Source organism: Portunus trituberculatus, chromosome 47, assembly GCF_017591435.1.
Source record: "Portunus trituberculatus isolate SZX2019 chromosome 47, ASM1759143v1, whole genome shotgun sequence".
NCBI lineage: Eukaryota > Metazoa > Arthropoda > Malacostraca > Decapoda > Portunidae > Portunus > Portunus trituberculatus.
The window spans coordinates 25,410,673-25,429,309 of NC_059301.1; the positions used below are offsets into that span (position 1 = coordinate 25,410,673).

Here is an 18,637-nt window from a genome sequence, read left to right on the forward strand (position 1 = left end):
GTATGCGGATGTGTCAGACGTTTAGTAATCTCGTCTTTTTTTTTTTCAGACATATTGAAAAATTATCGTTACCTTCCCAGATGTAATTATATTTTTTATACTGATTTGATATTATAATCATGATACTGGAGCCTTGGGGCGTTAGACAAATAATGAGGTGTGTACTGTGCGACTGTAACTGTTGTCAAAACTGATGAGTGTTGAGGTTATATTCAATAACCTCAACAATTTTAAGCAAGTTAGTATAGTGCTTATTGGTGTCATAGGATTTCTGTGTGCTATCTAAATGATCTTTTATGACATTGATTGGCGCGAGTAAGATATTTTGCCATTAGATCACGCCAGGCAGACGAATGTTTCCTCCTGCCTGCCGCGGCGCCGTAAACCAAACCGTAAACATTGGCGCTGGTAAACAGAAGTGACGGGCTGCTGGACTGGCGACTGTGGCAGGGCGCTGTGTGAGTCTGGCATCTGGCTACCTTTAGTGAGTCATGCGAATGAGTAGGGATAGCAACATTATAGACAGATATGGTAGGTCGGTCAGTAAATAAATATGATGAAGAGATCAGAGTTGATACTCCTCAGGTGGGCAGGAGGTAAACGAGAAGGCCACATATTTCAGCTGTATGAATTTTATGTTATAGGCATCGATTTTAGTGGAAAGCACCTCTTTTTCAGTGATATTTTAGGTTCTTGCTTTAGTCTTAAGATAAATGTGAATATTGCACATACCAACTGTGCCAAGTACACTTGCACCTACATTAACTAGTGAAATGTTGACACTTGGACATACTTAAGTGGTATTATTTTTTTCAGTTTCATCATCTGGCTCAGTATTTAGATTGTTGTACATTTTGTGATTTATTTACTGTTATTGTCATATTTGCAATATATGATAGATATTTCAATGGTGCTTGAGAAACTATACTGGATCACTAAAAATTTACTGCTTTACTCATTTCATAACGTAGATGCTGTTCTTCAGAGTAATTGATGTACTGTAATTTTAACTAGTGAATGTTTGGAGGGTCCAGGGAGGAAACCCCTAAGGCAGGAGGATTGTTATGTCAGGTTTAATTTAATTTTGAAATATTCCTAATTGTGCAATTGCATGGAAATTGGGTAGATGTTCCCCACAGCTTGCCTCATTTCAAGACTCCCCCTTCGCAGCTCTTTCACACAGCTAATTTGACGTCACATATATGAAGCCATGCTGTTGGCCAACAAGGGAAAGAGAGAAAAGATATGATTAATGGATGGAATGGAATTAAAAATGCATTACCATTGTATAGATATCTCATCACTTTCCCCATTTAGAGTATTGCATACAGGCCTGGTCACCCCATTATAGGCAGGATATCAACATGTTAGAAGCAATTCAGAGAAGAGCAACTAGGATGATACCAGCATTAAAGCACCTGGAGTATAGAGAGATAGATTAAAGGAATTAAACATGTTTTCATTTGAGAGGAGATGTATAAGAGGGGATATGATAGAGTTATTTAAAATGTTCTCAGATACAAACTACATAGATGTGAGATCTTTCTTTACCTTAGAGGAGGGAAGTAGGACTAGAAATCATGGCAGGGAGATTAGAAAGCAAGGGTGCAGGTTAAATATAAGAAAATATTTCTTTAGTCATAGGGTGGTAGACTTCTGGAATGCATTGCCAGAGAGGGTTGTAAATAGCACTAGTTTGACAATGTTTGAAAACAGATTAGATAAGCACTTAAATTTATTAGATTTATAATTATGTATAGCACTGCATGATAGTTTTTATAAGAAATTTACTATAGTTAAAACAAGACATGATCCCCATGTATGGGGATCACAGATTGTAGAGGAATTCGCTGCAGGACTTAGCCCTGTTAATGGGCCAAATATTTAGAATTAGTATATAATGTATTGTGTACTTGTAAGTGTATCTTTAAGTACTGATGACGAGGTCGTTGTGCGACTGATACAGGATAACCTAGATGGGCCCTGGTGGCCCTTTGTTATCCTATTATTTATGTTATGTTATGTTATGTTATGTTACCTCTCAGCTGGTGCGGTTTGGGGATGAAAGCAGTTGCCGGACCTTAGCCAGATATACAATTTTGCCAATCTAGTGAAAGAACTCTCCCACAACCTCTCTCTCTCTCTCTCTCTCTCTCTCTCTCTCTCTCTCTCTCTCTCTCTCTCTCTCTCTCTCTCTCTCTCTCTCTCTCTCTCTCTCTCTCTCTCTCTCTCCACACACACATATATATATATATATATATATATATATATATATATATATATATATATACATGTATATATTTGTTAACGGCATCGAGATCTAGCATTTTTGGTCTTTTCCCTTATCAGAATATCATGATTACGATGCTGTACTGTGAATTTAGAAGTCATGATTACAGTCTTTGATTAAATTGGAGGGGAGAGAGAGAGAGAGAGAGAGAGAGAGAGAGAGAGAGAGAGAGAGAGAGAGAGGTTGGGGTAGAGTTCTTTCACCAGATTGGCAAAAGTGTATATCTGGTGACTGATAGGATCACCCAAGCCTAGCCACTGGGAGGTAAGCGATAGGATGTCTATACTATGATAGTGCCGGGAATAGAGGAAATAATAATAAAACAGCAGTTAGAAAGAAAATGGATAATGAATAGGGGAAGGGGATAACAAATAAGGGAATAGGAGGAAATGGTTATGAGAATGATAATCGATAAGGGAATAGTAGGAAATGGGAATAAGAATATGGTAAAAAATAAGGGAATAGGAGGAAATGGTAACAAAACAACAGGCAGAAAATGGATAATGAATAGGGGAAGAGGATACTGAATAAGGGAATAAGGGGAAATGGAAATGAGAATGATAATGAATAAGGGAATAGGAGGAGCATGTGTTCATGTGAGTTGTTGACCAATAGCATGGCTTGATATTTGTGACATCAAATAAGCTGCATGAAAGAGGGGAGCTGGGAAACAAGGAGAGCTGGAGAAATGTTTATATTGGGACAGTGCCAGAAATTATTGTGGCAATAGGACTTTGTGCAGCATGTGAGCAAAATTACATAGTTTTCTAGAGTTCAGGTAATGTTTTGTTGGAAACTAACTATCTTGATGATTTGAGACACATATAAATCTATTAAGATGGAATACTGTAATTTGGAAGTAAAGAGGATGGAGTTTTTGAGAATTTTACTAGTAATTCAAGAATACTTTGTGGTTAAGATTGCTAATAGAGACAATGTAACTTATAGGATAATTTGCTTCATTACCCAGTCTTGAGATGTGTGCCTCAGATAGATGTCAGAAGCAAGATGTACATACCTTTATATTGAGTTTGATGTGGCTTTGGAATATTAAGTTATTTAAACAGTTATAAGAATTAGATTGTATTGTGTTGTAGCATTTAGGCTGTCCAATTCAGTTCACCTGATAATACCGTGGATGCCACTAACACATAGAGTGGAAAACAACCAGTTGGTTTGCTTGGTAATGTTCTGTAATTTGATCGGGGTCATGAGAGACAGAGGCCCCATTAGAAGGTTAGACCAAATTAATCTTCATATTAATGAGAATTCCTTTTTTTAAATTAATTACATTTAGAATTTTGAATGTATGATTGTGTCTGGCTCAATTTAGTGAGACAGTCATGTACCAAGATAATGTAACCCTTTGTCCATATTTTGTTGATACATGATATCATTGTCATATCTTATTCTTGATGTGGTTGAACAACTTGTGTATCTCTTTCCACTTTGTGATTATAGATAATTTCTTCACTGATGATTTTCCTTATGTCTTTTCCACACTCGTCCAGAATTTTCTTCAGTCTCCCCACTGGTCTCCTTCCAATTGTCTTCAACTCCAATATGTTTCTGAGTATTTGATTTTCCTTCCTTCTCTATGCCGTCACAATCAACAAGTGTAAGTGCCTTCTTGATATCCCTGCACCCTTATTGTGTCATGACTGGCTTGCTCTCCTCCATCTTTTGAGTGTGATCAGTGTGGAATGGGCTGATTAATCTGGGAAAAAACAACAACATTATAGTAGCACTGTTTACAAAGCTGCTGTGTATGACTAGGCATAATTTCAAATCATCACGTTGTTTAATTTTCTTTGAGAGTTGATGGTACTTGTCTGTTTGGAGAAACATGTTCAATATGGGTTGTGAAATATATATATATAATTTTCTTTGAAAATGTTTTTATCATTAATAAGGCAAGTGTAATTGACATTAGTGAATAATTTCCAGTTATGTGATGTCACCATACTAAACTCAACAAAGAATGGATTCTGTACAACAAATTCTGCTGTGCAGCTATTCATGTAGGACTCCAGCCTTCCAGGCTACAACACATCACCAACATTAAGGTTTGTTGTTTATGTTTTGTCGTGGCTTCCTTTTATTTTTCTTTAATCTCTTTTCCTTTCTTATTCTTTTCTTTTAACACATAACTATTCATTGCTTGAAATACTATTGCTGGTGTAAATGATTATATATATATATATATATATATATATATATATATATATATATATATATATATATATATATATATATATATATATATAGAGAGAGAGAGAGAGAGAGAGAGAGAGAGAGAGAGAGAGAGAGAGAGAGGTGTGTGTGTGTGTGTACCTTTCTTTTTTAATTTTGGTTAAAATTTCAGATATATTCGTCACAGCAGAGTTTAACAGAGTGCCATGTTTGCTCGCATTTCAAACATGTTTGGTGCAAATGATGAAAATGAGCAGGGCCGTAGCTCTCCATCTAGGAAAGCTGATTCCAGAGGGGCTAACCATGGAGGCACAAATCCCATGCATGGCTATAATACATCACAGTGTCAAGTAAGTATTTTTTTTCTTTTTATGTAGATTCAAAATTTCTAAATTGCTTATTTTCATATCTCAATTATGGTTCAGACAATATAACTTTTAAATACTTCTTTTGGCATATATAAAAAAACAAAAGGATTATTTGTTTGGTATAAATGTGAAAAGATGAAAACTTTTCTCTTTATATCTGGATTGTCACCCAGTTCTGATCACCATAATTTAAGTATATCATTTCCCTCTTCTGTAAAGAGTACACAGTGGATCAGCCTCTAGCATATATGCTGTATGGCCTACTCCTGGAAGATGGAAAAAACTAATGAAGATTGCATGCAAGTAAAATATGACAGAAGAATGCAAGGATTATGGAATGTTAGTAGTGTTATTCAGATATTTGAAGGTATTGTGTTGTATAATAAATCAGTGCTCTTTCCAGATAGATAACTCTGGGAGTGTTTTGGAGAAGATTGCTGGACTGTATGCTGAACGGCTGATGAGTGACATAGTGCTGGTGGTGGGCGAGAGAGAGTTTCCTGCCCATCGCCTCATTCTGTGCGCCTCCTCGGATGTCTTCCAGGTGAATTAAGAAGCAGCTCTATTTATATGTTTCTCCTTGAGAGGTTTTTGGGTATTTGATTTGAGAGATGACCTTTTGAACATGAAAAATATTAAGAGCAGATTTGTGAAAGCAAAAATAGTGAAGTTGTGCAGTTATTATAGTTTATGAATGAATATGTAAGTAAATACTTAAGTAAATTTAGACACTTATTTTGCACCAGCATGTCCTTTATTTCTATGTACTGTATTTATGTAATTGTCCTTCAAATTGATGGTCAACATGCATAATACATTAGTATTATCCATTACATTCCTCTGACAGGTTATGTTGATGAATCCCCGTTGGAATGAAAGTAGAGAACAAAGAATAGTGCTCCAAGAGGCTACAGAATGTGTGGAAGTGTTTGAGCTTTTCTTGCGCTATCTCTACACTGGTCGCCTAAAGGTGTCACATACCACCGTCCTACCAATATTAGCTCTAGCTGATAAATATAATGTTAAGGTGAGTTTATTTTATGAAATAGTTGCTATCAGTAAGGGAAAGTTCACAAAACTCAAGGAATGAATGTTTAGATAAGGAAACTGAAGGCTCTTCTGTCATAGCCATCTTGTTTGGAAATAGTGACACCTAAGGAACATTAGGTAGAGTTGAAAAGAAAATAATGTAGGGCAAGATAAAAATAATGTGAAGTAATGCTGGATAGGTTGTTGACTCAGCTGCACTACAATATAAAGAACTAACTCCAATATGAAACTTTTGCTTTTTTCTTATTTTGAGTATTGTCACTCAAAATCTTTAGAGATGATTATTTAAAAAATCAAAATTTGAATAGTAGCTTTTTTTTAGCTACTTTTTAGTTTCACAAAACCTTGAAAATATTTACTTTTGGTGTGAGTTTGATGAGTTAGTAAAATATCTTGAGCCTATAAACTTCCAGACTAGCAATATCAAGTGTACCTGTACCTGTATTTAACAACTTAGGAAAAAAAAGAAAAAAGAAAATGCATTGTATAGCTGTCACCTTTGATGTACATTTAAGTTTTGTTATTTATCATCCTGCATTTATGCATATTCATTGACCCAATTATTTAGTTTAAGAAGTATGTACTTTCTTTTTTCCCAATGCTTTTTTTCCCATTGCAGAAAACCAAAAATAATGAGAAACATTCCCAGTTCTACAATTAATCTTTTCCATTAATTTACAGTGATATGTACAGGAAAAAAGCAAATGCATTTTATACATTGTGTCTCTTAGTCTGTATGGTTAAATGACTGCACCACAAGGACAAACTGTTGTGGTTATTGGGTTTATTACATCTTTTTGCTTGCATTCAAGGAATTTATGCTCATTCTCTTCATGATAGTGAACCTTAAAAATAATTGACATATAAATCAGACTGTGCGATTTGGTTTCAGTGGCTGGAGAGTTCACTGTTTAAGCTGATGGAAGAAAATCCATGGTTCAAAAGATTAAGAATCTTTGACATTGAATCCATTAAAGTAATAACTAATTATATTTTAAGTTTATCTGACACTGATTTTAAATCACAATTTTTGTCTTTCAGGATTTAATAGAAACATGCATCAAATACATGAAATTGAATATAGTGTCAGCATCACAGCAAAACTACTTGATTGCGTGGCTACAGTACACCCTCACGTGTGGCCACTCGGATATTTCTTCAGTGTGCTTGAATCACTTCAAGTGGAATTTAGAGCAAGTGGCAACACATGAAGACTTTGCATCTTGTGATCTAGAGCTTCTGACTACTGTGCTGTCAGAAAATGATGTAGTAGTGCATGATGAGATGACTCTTTACAAGTAAGTTTCTTGGACATGATTTGTAAGAAATTTATTCCAATAAGATATAGCTAGTAATATGATCATTGTTGACCTGGTTCGTAGGTTCGGAGGTCTCAATTGACACTTTCCTTTTCCTGTGGTACAGAACAAATGCAGGATGTAAGCTGATGAGCTTTTATTTTGCAATAAAACAATCCAGCTGGCAGCCCTTTCAAAATACTGTTCAGTGTTGTGTGTATGACATGACACTTTAGTGTAACCATTAGGCAAGCCCTTGGCCTGCAGTAGGCTCATATTCGTTATTGAAAAGAAATATACAATTGTACCATCTGAGTTACTTGACCCAAGTATGATATATAGCATCATTATTACCCTCTACAATTCCACTGCGTCTCATTTCTGCCCTCACCCTTTTTATTCCTGGTTGTCCAGCAAAACTGCTGACCTTATCTTTCCATCTAGTTCTCTGCTTTGCCATCTGTCAGTCTTTAGTTACATTGATAGTTAATTTGTTTTATGCTTAACAAATTACACATCTTAACCACATCTACTTTTCACTTAATTGCAGTCAAGATATCTTCAACTTTAGTTTGTCTCCAAATTCTTGATTTGCTCTTCTTATCTCTTGCTGTTATACCAAATATTATTTTCTATTTTCTTTAAGCAATGCAAAATCCATATAGTATAACTTGCAGAATGCACAATCCTTCTCTTTGATGATAGTGGAGGTTACAAGCTCTGGTTTGTTAATCCCCCAAAATAACATTTCATTTTTCTTATTCCCTTGATTTCCTGTTGTGATTAAGACTAGTGCTTATTCTTTTGCTGTGTATTAGGATTTTGTTGGCCATGTACTTGTTGCAGAATTATTAGCATAAAAAAGTGATAAAAATAATTCTTATTATGAAATTAAAGATTGGATGGAAAAGTATAGGAAAACCAAATCTGATTTCATTTTATGTATTAGTTCAGGTGTTGATGTGTAGTGAGATTATACAGTTTGTCACTTGAATATATTCAGTAGTGAGTAGTAAGTGAGTCTTTCAGTGAGCTGGTAGATAGTTGTTGTGATGGTGAGGGAGCTGATGGATGGATAGTTGCAGTGGGAAGGAGAATGTATAGATAAAGTATTGAACACTATGATAATAAACAGTCGGAAATTTAGTTATAATTTATGACCATCTATTTTCATATGTGTACTATAGGTAATGCAAGTTTCTTTAATGGTAACATCAAGACACAACTACTTATTTACAATAAGGTAGAGAATGCAGACTCACCCTGAGTTGCTGAACATTATATCTAGACATATAGGAGTGAAATATAGACTACCAAATCTACATATATTTGGCCTTCACATCATATGATGGAAATCATAGTCACATACTGTTCATCATATGATATATGTCACAATTTACAGGTTAATTTCAAGCCTTTTTATAGATTTTGTTCATATTCATTTGTAAATTCTCTCATTAGAATAACAATATCTGACAAATCTAAAATTATTTTCATTCTGTTGTAATGATCTGATAAATCTTTATAGTGGTAGAGTTTCCCAGTAGTTATTGTTCACTTCCTTCATATGATGTTCTATTTCTTATCTCTTGTGTGCATTGGCAACTTCCAGAGATTGTGTTGAGTCACAGGCTTTTCTATAGTGTGTGAAACCCATTCTTATTGGTTTAGTGTATTGTGCATGAGGTTAATTAGCTGTACACATCTTTTCCCACAGTATTGTTGTATCCTGGCTACATCAGCAGGCAGAGAAACTCATGAGTCCATCTCCTGTGACCACTCCAGGGGAGCCACCCACAGGTCTTGCATCTTACATCCCTGGAACAACTTCAAGTGGTGTATCGTGTTGTAAACTTCATCTTAGGCGTGACTCTAGCACAAGTTCCTTTGATTCTGTTGATCGCATGGAATGGTTAACATATGAGGTCAGTGTTCCTTACTTTTTGAATTTGTATTTTATGGGGATGTTCTTTATGGTTCTGAGGCATAACAATTGAAAGCCAAGTCAGCCACAAACATGGAGGTGCTGGTAATGGTCCTGCAGGCAGTTAGAGATGGATTTTGTTACAGTTAAAAATGATGCAGTCATCAGTAAAATTATATAGTTGTCTGCAAATGCTGAAGTATGTAAAATCTTGTGTAAAAAGAATTGTAAAGAGAGGGATGAAAAAAAGATGTTTGTGTTGGATTTGCACTCTACAAATTCTTCTAAATCAAGTGACTTTTTTTGAGGCACCAGCTCCTCAATATTGAAGGAATATTTTAAGCCCATAACTTTTTGCATTTTTATCTCATTAGCATATTCAGATTATCAGTCAGTCACCAATTTGTTTTGTTGATAGAGGGAAACTAAGCAGTTGTTTTTGTCCAGAATTTGTCTTGAATGCCACTGGAATTGTATGGTGAATTTATTATGCTGGTTAGTATAATAGTTAAAATTGTTATCTTTTATGCCTTGTAATCTTTCTTCCTTACAAAAGGGTTAACCAAAATATTATGATAATAATTTATTTCTTATAAAACCAATAGGTGATGAAGTTTGTCCGATTCCCAATGATGACTCCAAGACAGTTGGCAGACTTGTTGTTGGTGCCACTGACCATCAAGTACAAAGAATTTTTTGTCACACGTATGGCCATTGGAATGTCATTTCACTCAGGTATGCAAGTCTTTCAATAATGATGATTTAGTTATAAATAAATATACTGACATTTATTTGCCATGACAAGTATTTAAAGGGTTCACAATGGGAACTTCATTCATAATTTTGTCTTTGTTGGAATATGCACAATTTATTTGTGTTCCATCACAGATTCTTTTTCTCCCACAAGCTGTTTTAGCATCATTATTTTAGCATAGGTAATAAGAGTTCATGGATTTTTTTGTACTTAATGCATTGCCTCCTATTTTTAAGGTCTCTGTTTTTTTGTAATTCCTTTACATAGAAAACATTCCACTATAATTTCTGTATTTAATATTCATCACTTACAGGCCAGTGGGATCGTGTGAAAGAGATAATTAGAGATCCTGAGCCTTCCAATCGTCTTTTGTTCACCCCACGACTATACACAGCAGAGCAATGGAGTGCAAGCCTCACTGTGGACAACTTGCCAGGCCTCCCTGCATATCATACTAGAACTCTTGTTTTCTCAACGCCAGCATCTGCCTCAGAGCTGGACTGTGACACACAGCTGGAGTGGATAGTTGAGCTTTATCCAAAGGTAAGTTTTCCTATTTGAGATATAGAATTTCATGTCATATTATCATTGTCTTTTCAGTTATTCTAGCCTATTTGTAGTCCGGCAAGGATGTTTCTTGCATCTTACTTTACATTATTTGATTTTACTCTTGTCCAACAATCATCAGAGTGTAAACTAAGTTAATTTCTAAATTACATGATCAACTGGATGTCAAGTAGCTTTTTATTGATATCTCAACAAATTTTTTATTAGATTTTTTCTTCTTATAATATGTTATCTATCTTTCTCCAGGGTGTTTGGTTTCGGAAGTTTTACTTGATTGTGTGGCAAGGAACGGTTGAGGTGCCTGAAGCTGTGCTAAGGACTGTCAGACTGGCAGTCACAGCAAAGGATGTGGAATATGCAAGAGTCAGAGTGGCAGTACTAGTGTTTGCAGTACAAGAAGGGATCGAGTACATAGTTAATGTGGTGTCTACTAATTATATATTTTCTGCTGATGACAACTTATTGAATCTGGATGACATTCTCCCCTTTGACAACTTGAATGATCCTCCAGTGAGTATAAGCAGCTCTTATTCTTGGGAATGTTGTCTTATATTTTGTTTTCAATCTTAAGGTAACTTGATTTAGCTTTGAGTGATCTAGTAAGTAGAGTGGGGGATATCATGAAATATCAATATTTTAGTGTTTGCCGGCTGATTTAATTCAGAAGTTGATCAGCATTGTCTTGCAGAACACAGTAGTCATCTCAAAATACTATACTATGATGTATCCATTGATTTATAATGCTTTCATTCCTTCCAGTATTTTTCTGTTGCTATCGTACTATGTAATTTATTGATAGTTACTTGAGTTTATACGACTAACAATTTTACAGATCAAAATATAGTCACCTGGTTTAACAAGCTCTCTTTAGAGACTTTGATAACTCACTATCAAAGTGCAGGGCAATTTTTGTTAAGTTTCCTTTTATTAGAAAAAGGAAAATTTGCAGCTTAAACCAAAATAGTTTGAGGATATTGCAGTACCATGTCCCTAAGCTGTGTCTTGCCATAAGCCTGAACATGATATTCTCGTAGAATTAGAAAAAAATTCTCTGGATGGCCACTGTTCATTTTCTAACATTGTTAGGTGTCCATTATGCTGAAAATATTTATGATGAGGATCAGTTTGTTATTGTTTGGATGGCAAGAGACAATCTCATAATCAGACTTTGATTTCTAAGTTATGAAACTAAGCTCTTTCAAGGGGGTATTGTATGTTCATGGTTTCTTCTACCTAGAAGAATGATCATACTGACTGAGTTTTGTCAATTGAAGTACAAATAGCTTTTGTCCTGGGAATATAGATGGTATAAAGGAAACATTGCATGTGCCTAACCTTACTTCTACTATCAAAGCCTTTAGAAAATACTTAAGTTATTTTACTATCTTGGTACATGACAGCAGAATATCCAAAAATATACGATATGCAATAGACTATTTTTTTTTGTTGAATATTGATACATGGTAAATCTGGAAACCACAACTATAGTTAGTGATATTTCCCACTGGACACACCCATGAATTGGATATACACATTTATACAGTAGTACCTTGATTTACAATTAATTTTGTACATGAACTCCTCATAAGATAAGCAAAATATCAAGCAGAACTTGCTTTAGTATATGGGCAAAAAAGTCAGTGATCATTCTTTTCCACATGTGGCATGTCACCTTCTTTCACAGTCTTCCTCGTGATTTATTTTGCTTTGTAACTTTGTTAGGTCATGTGTTTTGTGCTTATATTATTTCTTACACTGCTCCTTTTTCATTATTGTACTGCTTCCTCAGTCTCTTTTCCCAGACCTGTATTAGAAATCTCTTGATACATTACATAATTTTTCATTTCCATTTTGTATCCATATCACACTAGTACTGTGCTGCTCTCGTCCTCTTCAAACCTTATATGCCATTCTTCCTTCCCATCACTGCTGTCACATATTAGCTTCTCTGATCCTTGTACTTGATTCCTCTTGTCATTTGTAAAATCTTATTCGTATATTAATTTTATCCAATTCATACTTCGTAAAACTACATCTGTGGTGGAGTTTTAAACTACATGCTCCTTTCTCTATATATTATGTAAATGATTTGAAGTTCATAATAGCTCTTCACATATCCATTCACTATCTTTTATGACTTCTCTCTTTTTTAATCCATCATTTTGATAATCTGTTTGCATATGTAGTACAGGCAACCCCCGCTTAACGAAGGTTCACACAACAAAATTTCGCTACAATGAAGGTTTTATTTTACTACCATCTGTTTAACGAACACCAAACTCGCTTTAACAAAGTTTTATCCAGGTAATTTTTTCCAAGTTTGAAAGCACAGCCGTATCACACAAGCTGACAGGCTTTTGAATACGCCAGCGCCTCTCGTGGACAAAACACGCACCACTCACTTCCCCTGTTCAAAACAATAACAGCGTCAGCAGCAGCTCATCTTCCCTTGCTCAACTTACCACCAAAACGCCCTGCAATGTCGCCTAGTGTTGCTAAGAAGACCAGGAAGTCTCTTACTCTCGAAGTGAAGCTGGATAGTATTCACGGGCACGAGAGAGGCGAGAAAACTATAGTAGAACTCATCCGTACCTACCCACAAGGTGTGGCTCCTCATGGGTGCGACGTTGCCACTGCTTTACCAGTACCTTCTTCAAAGAAAACGGAGTGATGATTGTTCTCTACTTCACTAAAAGAAGTCAGAAGAGACCCAAATATCTATGCAGCTATATAGTACATTAAATGCAATAAAGATTCTGGTTATATACAGTACATGAAAATGAGACAAGTCATTTACATGTTTGTCAAATAAGTGCACATACGAGTAGAAACACAGAGTAATATATTGAGTGGTTCCTTGCTTGAGTTGAAGGTAAGAGTGTTGCCCGATTTGCTTTCTCTTGCAAGAAATATCTAGTAAGGCGGAATATGAATCCCTTGGTCTGGCTGCACAAGACAGTGTATGACGGGGAAGCGTCAGGGGGTCCTTCCATAGTGGTGACCAGAGGAAGAGTGAAGCGACACGTGCGTGGCGACCTGACTCACATCCGCCAACCTCCCCAGGAATTTCCACCTGGGTCGTGAGTGGCAACGTCGCCTGACCTGATATGACACATCACACATGAACTAGCTTAATTTATTTTCGTATATGACAATTATTTATATCATCTACCACTTAATTAAGATTTCTGAATGTTCTGAGAACGTTTTTTGTTGATAATGCTATGATTACAGGACAGTGAGTAGTTTGTTTTTATTAGAGATTTGGCATAGTCTCACGGCAGACATGGCCAACGCCCTATGGGTAGGTACGGATGAGTTTTAGTATAATAATATTGCTCACCACCATCTTGACTCCATCTACTGTCTCTACTATTTTCAAGTCAGCAGACTCTATTAAAAATGTTGGTGAGACCGTATCTTCCTTGCAAGCTAAAAGAACCACCTGAACTCGTGACTCTACAATGGATAAAATGGAAAGCCTTGTGGAAATGTGGTACATAAGTTTTTTATGTGATACAATGATGCGCCCTTTGTTTACATTCCACAGGTTGCTGGTTAGTGTCTTTCCCATTTCACTCTCCCTCCCTTCATAAATTTAAGATCATCAACATTATAAAGTTATGTACATACATACATTAGTGTACATTATGATGACTTAAATTAAACTGTCTAAATGTTTAACTTCATAATTTTTACTTTCATCAAACCTTTCACTGTACTACTATGATGCACTCTTGCTTTGTTTACTCTCAATAGAAGTTCAAGTCAGGGGTTAAACTTGTTATAATCAGTTCGCTTAACGAAGTTTCGCTTAACGAAGGGTTTTTTAGGAATGTAACCCCTTCGTTAAGCGGGGTTTGCCTGTATATCATTTGTCAATTCTGTATATTTTGATACAGATTGATTTTACTTTTAATTTTCATAATTTTCATGTTATTCATAATTTATATGACAACTAATTTTACTCTCTTTTTTTTTCTCTTTTCTTTTGTCAGGAAAGGAAAAGATACCTGCAAGAGCCATGTGACTCACTCAAGATCCACATAGTCATAAGCCCTCTAAGTGATCCTAAGCTGGGTGCTCCTGGAATTACTTGATGATACTTCATCCAGAATAGACCCACCATTTCTTTAATTGTGTGAGTTATGATGTGTTTATTGTGATGTCTGTCAGTGCAGTGCTTCTGAATATTATCTTGTATGAAGAATTTTTACAAAACATACTTTTTTCCAGATGGTTATATGTCTTAAGTATTCCTGGTTGCAGTACATTTTAGTGGCTTGATTCTGATTCATCATTGATGAAAATTGTTGACAATGGAAATACCTTCCATATTTAATGTATGTTCAGTTTTCAGCATCTAAAGTCATATTGTGGTAGCATTGTAGAGAAGAATAGAAGAAACCTCCCACTGATGATGAAAGGTAATTTTAATCTCACCCTTCAGACTTTATTGGCAACATTTTTATATTATGAATGATTAAAGATAGTAGCTAGCAAGGGAGTGGCATAATAGAATGGAGAACCCTGAGGCCGTATTCTACAAACCGTCATAGCTAATGAAGTCAGTCATAGTAGGACAAAATGGTGCATTTTAGACATAAGTCTATGACAGGCTCTAACCTTGTGATGTCATTCATAAGTGCTAAGAAAGGGTTCACCCTGTTATAGTGCTGCCATTGACTGTCTTAACTCTTGTCAACATCATGATAACATGGCTGTGTGTACCATAACATGATCCCCAACCATTTTCGTTTTTTATTTAACAATAAATATCAGTAATGATGACTAAATAATGTCCTTCTTTGAAGCAATAATGTATTATAAATAATTGTCAGGAGTGTATGATCAGCTTTCCCAAACTCGAACAAAACTTATTCCATGCAGACTGCATGTATCGAGCTGTAAGGCATAATCTTTTACTTATCATGTTTCTTTTGCTTGGATACAGTATCTAACTATTCCCAAAAGTAGTAATATGATGTCAAAATAATTTAGGTTAAAGAAAATCATGTCAAGAACTTATATCATTGTATATATTTAAAGTTGACATATTGTGAACTTTAGGACAGTCAGAGAAGTGGTGGTCAGGAATTCTGTGAGACCTGACAATGATTATGTAGATATGGCCCCAGAATGTGTGTGTGTGTGTGTGTGTGTGTGTGTGTGTGTGTGTGTGTGTTGTGTGTGTGTGTGTGTGTGTGTGTGTGTGTGTGTGTGTGTGTGTGTGTGTGTGTGTTTGTGTGTAAACATTACTATTGCTTGCCTATATTGGTCGCCAAAGGGGATTTTAAAAGCTAGATCAAACTGTATATCTCCACGTCAGCCATTTCCATGCATGCATTCATGGGGGGAAGGAGATAGATAGGAGTTGTAGCAATCTTGTCTACCATGCTGCCATGAATACAGTATAGTAAGTGAGACCAATTCTTTGCTGTGATGCAAAATTTAGATGGTGTATTTATGTATTATATATATTTCTACTCTGTGTTTTGAAAGTTTGTTTATTTTTTTCACTTGCAACCCAGGAGAAATGCAGCTATTTTTGTAAATTTGATGACAAAGCTACACAACTTCTTTGCAGTGGGAAATGTTTGTTATAAAGAAAACCAGGAATGATTTTTGGGCATGTGACATGTCAAACTCAGAATATGAAAAAGTTTAGTTAACCTTGTATTTTTTATGAAAGTACAACATTTATTGTATCATATTGATATTTCAAAGCTTTTGAAACTGTAAATATAATGCTGTCCCCTAGCATTGTATGATATAGCATGAGACTGTTGATAAAATTGCTGGCTTCTTGTGATAAAATTGAAATCTAATAGTCATTAACTATTTCCTTACCTTATGCTATTGTAAGTATTACAATAATTAAATAAATTTTGGACAAGGTTCTTGAAAACCTGATGATTTATATATATATATATATATATATATATATATATATATATATATATATATATATATATATATATATATATATATATATATATATATATATATATATATATATATATATATATATATATATATATATATATATATATATATATATATATATATATATATATATATATATATATATATATATATATATATATATATATATATATATATATATATATATATATATATATATATATATATATATATATATATATATATATATATATATATATATATATATATATATATATATATATATATATATATATATATATATATATATATATATATATATATATATATATATATATATATATATATATATATATATATATATATATATATATATATATATATATATATATATATATACACACACACACAGTATATTACAATAGACATTGGAACTTATAACTGATAACTGGCTTCAAATTTATTGCCCAATATATATAATTGATAAATAAAAAATCTGATGCTACAGATAACAGTATCTGTAGTATCAGATTTTTTTTATTTATCAATTATATATATAGCAATAAATTGAACCAGTTATTATTCTATTGTAATATACTGTATATATATATATATATATATATATATATATATATATATATATATATATATATATATATATATATATATATATATATATATATATATATATATACAGTATATTACAATAGACATTGGAACTGATAACTGGCTTCAAATTTATTGCCCAATATATATTATTGATAAATAAAAAAAATCTGATACAACAGATAACAGTATTGATGTTTTAGGCAAAAGAAAATTGATAAATACAAATCTTTGTTTTTATCTTCATCTTAGTAAACTTCAAAAAAATCTTAGAAAGAACTTTAACATCAGTGTTTGTCTTGTGTCTTCATTAATGATAGGTTTTGTTTTAAGTAAGAAAAAAAAAAACCTGTGCATGTCAAAAAAGCTAAAATTGTTAATTATTACTTATTTGCAGCCAAATGTATTGGCAATACTGTTGTATCAATAACAAGGGAGATATAGTTATTGGGTAACTGATAACCTGTTATCATTGTCATGATAGTTTATTGCAATTTTTATTGCAATAATGCCCACTTACATGTGTGTGCATATATATATATATATATATATATATATATATATATATATATATATATATATATATATATATATATATATATATATATATATATATATATAAATTTTGCTGGAAGGCATATATGATGAAAAGAAAGAAGACATTATGATGCCATTGCTGTGGCATCATTTGGGTGGGTGTCTACTGTAATTGTCATGATCTTCAAAGATTTAAAACTTATATGCTCATGTATGTTGGCTTTAGAATATGACAAACTAAAGGAAGTTGCATGAAGCCATCACTCATACATATGGCATTGTCTGTATGTAACATACCTACTTATTTCTACATATCACCATCCACAAATTTGTGAATTTTTTCAAAGTTACCCCAGTAACTAACAACCTGATTACTGTGGCCATTCCATTCACTGACCACTTTATTTAAATAAGAATTTTTCCCATCCCTTTTTTTAAATTGAACTTTTCAAGGTTGACCACATATTTCTTGTTCTATCCTGATCACTGATCTTGAAAATTTTGTTTATGTACACCTTGTCAAATCCCCTATACTGCTTGAGCATCCTTATATTCTCTTAGTCATTCTTCTTTGTACTGGTTCTCATAGATCTATTGCCTTCCAATAATATGGGCACCAGAAAGACACAATTTAATCTAGATCAGGCATTCTTAACCCAAGGATGGGGTGTCAGTAATTTCTAAGTGGGGTGGGATCCCTTGCAAAAAAGCAGGACTTTCTTTAATTATATTTTTCATTCTCTTAATGAGAGCATGGTCAAGTAATGAGTTCATGAGAAATGCAAAAGTTTTGCCTTTTTCTTTAAAATGTAGGAGGAAATTGTATTATAGATGCAACGGGGGACATGGAGGGAAGGACAAATTCCTATAGAGGACGTGATAATAAAGAGGTTAAAAACCATTGATCTAGATGAAATACAAGTTTAATTACTTTGATATTACTTCAATTACTTCAGGACTTGTACTTTTTACATTCCAAAAATAAATCCTAATGCCATTTTTTTTTCTATTGTTTTCTTAGATGGAGAACAGAGCTAACTATAATTCCTTTAACTTTTCCATTCTCTGAACTTAATTAACATGCTTAAATATGTATCTACAGTGTGGATTTCTTCTACCTACCCT

At 33.9% G+C, this 18,637-nt stretch overlaps 1 protein-coding gene across 4 annotated transcripts; it reads left to right on the forward strand.

The window, feature by feature from the left end:
• Positions 1 to 333: 333 nt before the first annotated feature.
• Positions 334 to 16,278, forward strand: LOC123520803 (BTB/POZ domain-containing protein 17-like). Of its 4 annotated transcripts, none has more exons than XM_045283416.1 (12): positions 361 to 484; positions 3,802 to 3,908; positions 4,238 to 4,356; positions 4,656 to 4,833; positions 5,255 to 5,395; positions 5,699 to 5,878; positions 6,943 to 7,199; positions 8,917 to 9,124; positions 9,729 to 9,858; positions 10,191 to 10,420; positions 10,691 to 10,954; positions 14,443 to 16,278. In XM_045283416.1, the coding sequence occupies exons 4-12, from the start codon at positions 4,690 to 4,692 to the stop codon at positions 14,542 to 14,544; spliced, it is 1,656 nt and encodes a 551-aa protein (XP_045139351.1). In that variant the 5' UTR covers positions 361 to 484; positions 3,802 to 3,908; positions 4,238 to 4,356; positions 4,656 to 4,689; the 3' UTR covers positions 14,545 to 16,278. The 4 variants fall into 4 exon arrangements, with proteins under 4 accessions (XP_045139349.1, XP_045139350.1, XP_045139351.1 ...); XM_045283417.1 differs by having other exon boundaries at positions 400 to 458; XM_045283414.1 differs by lacking the exon at positions 3,802 to 3,908 and having other exon boundaries at positions 334 to 484.
• Positions 16,279 to 18,637: the final 2,359 nt, after the last annotated feature.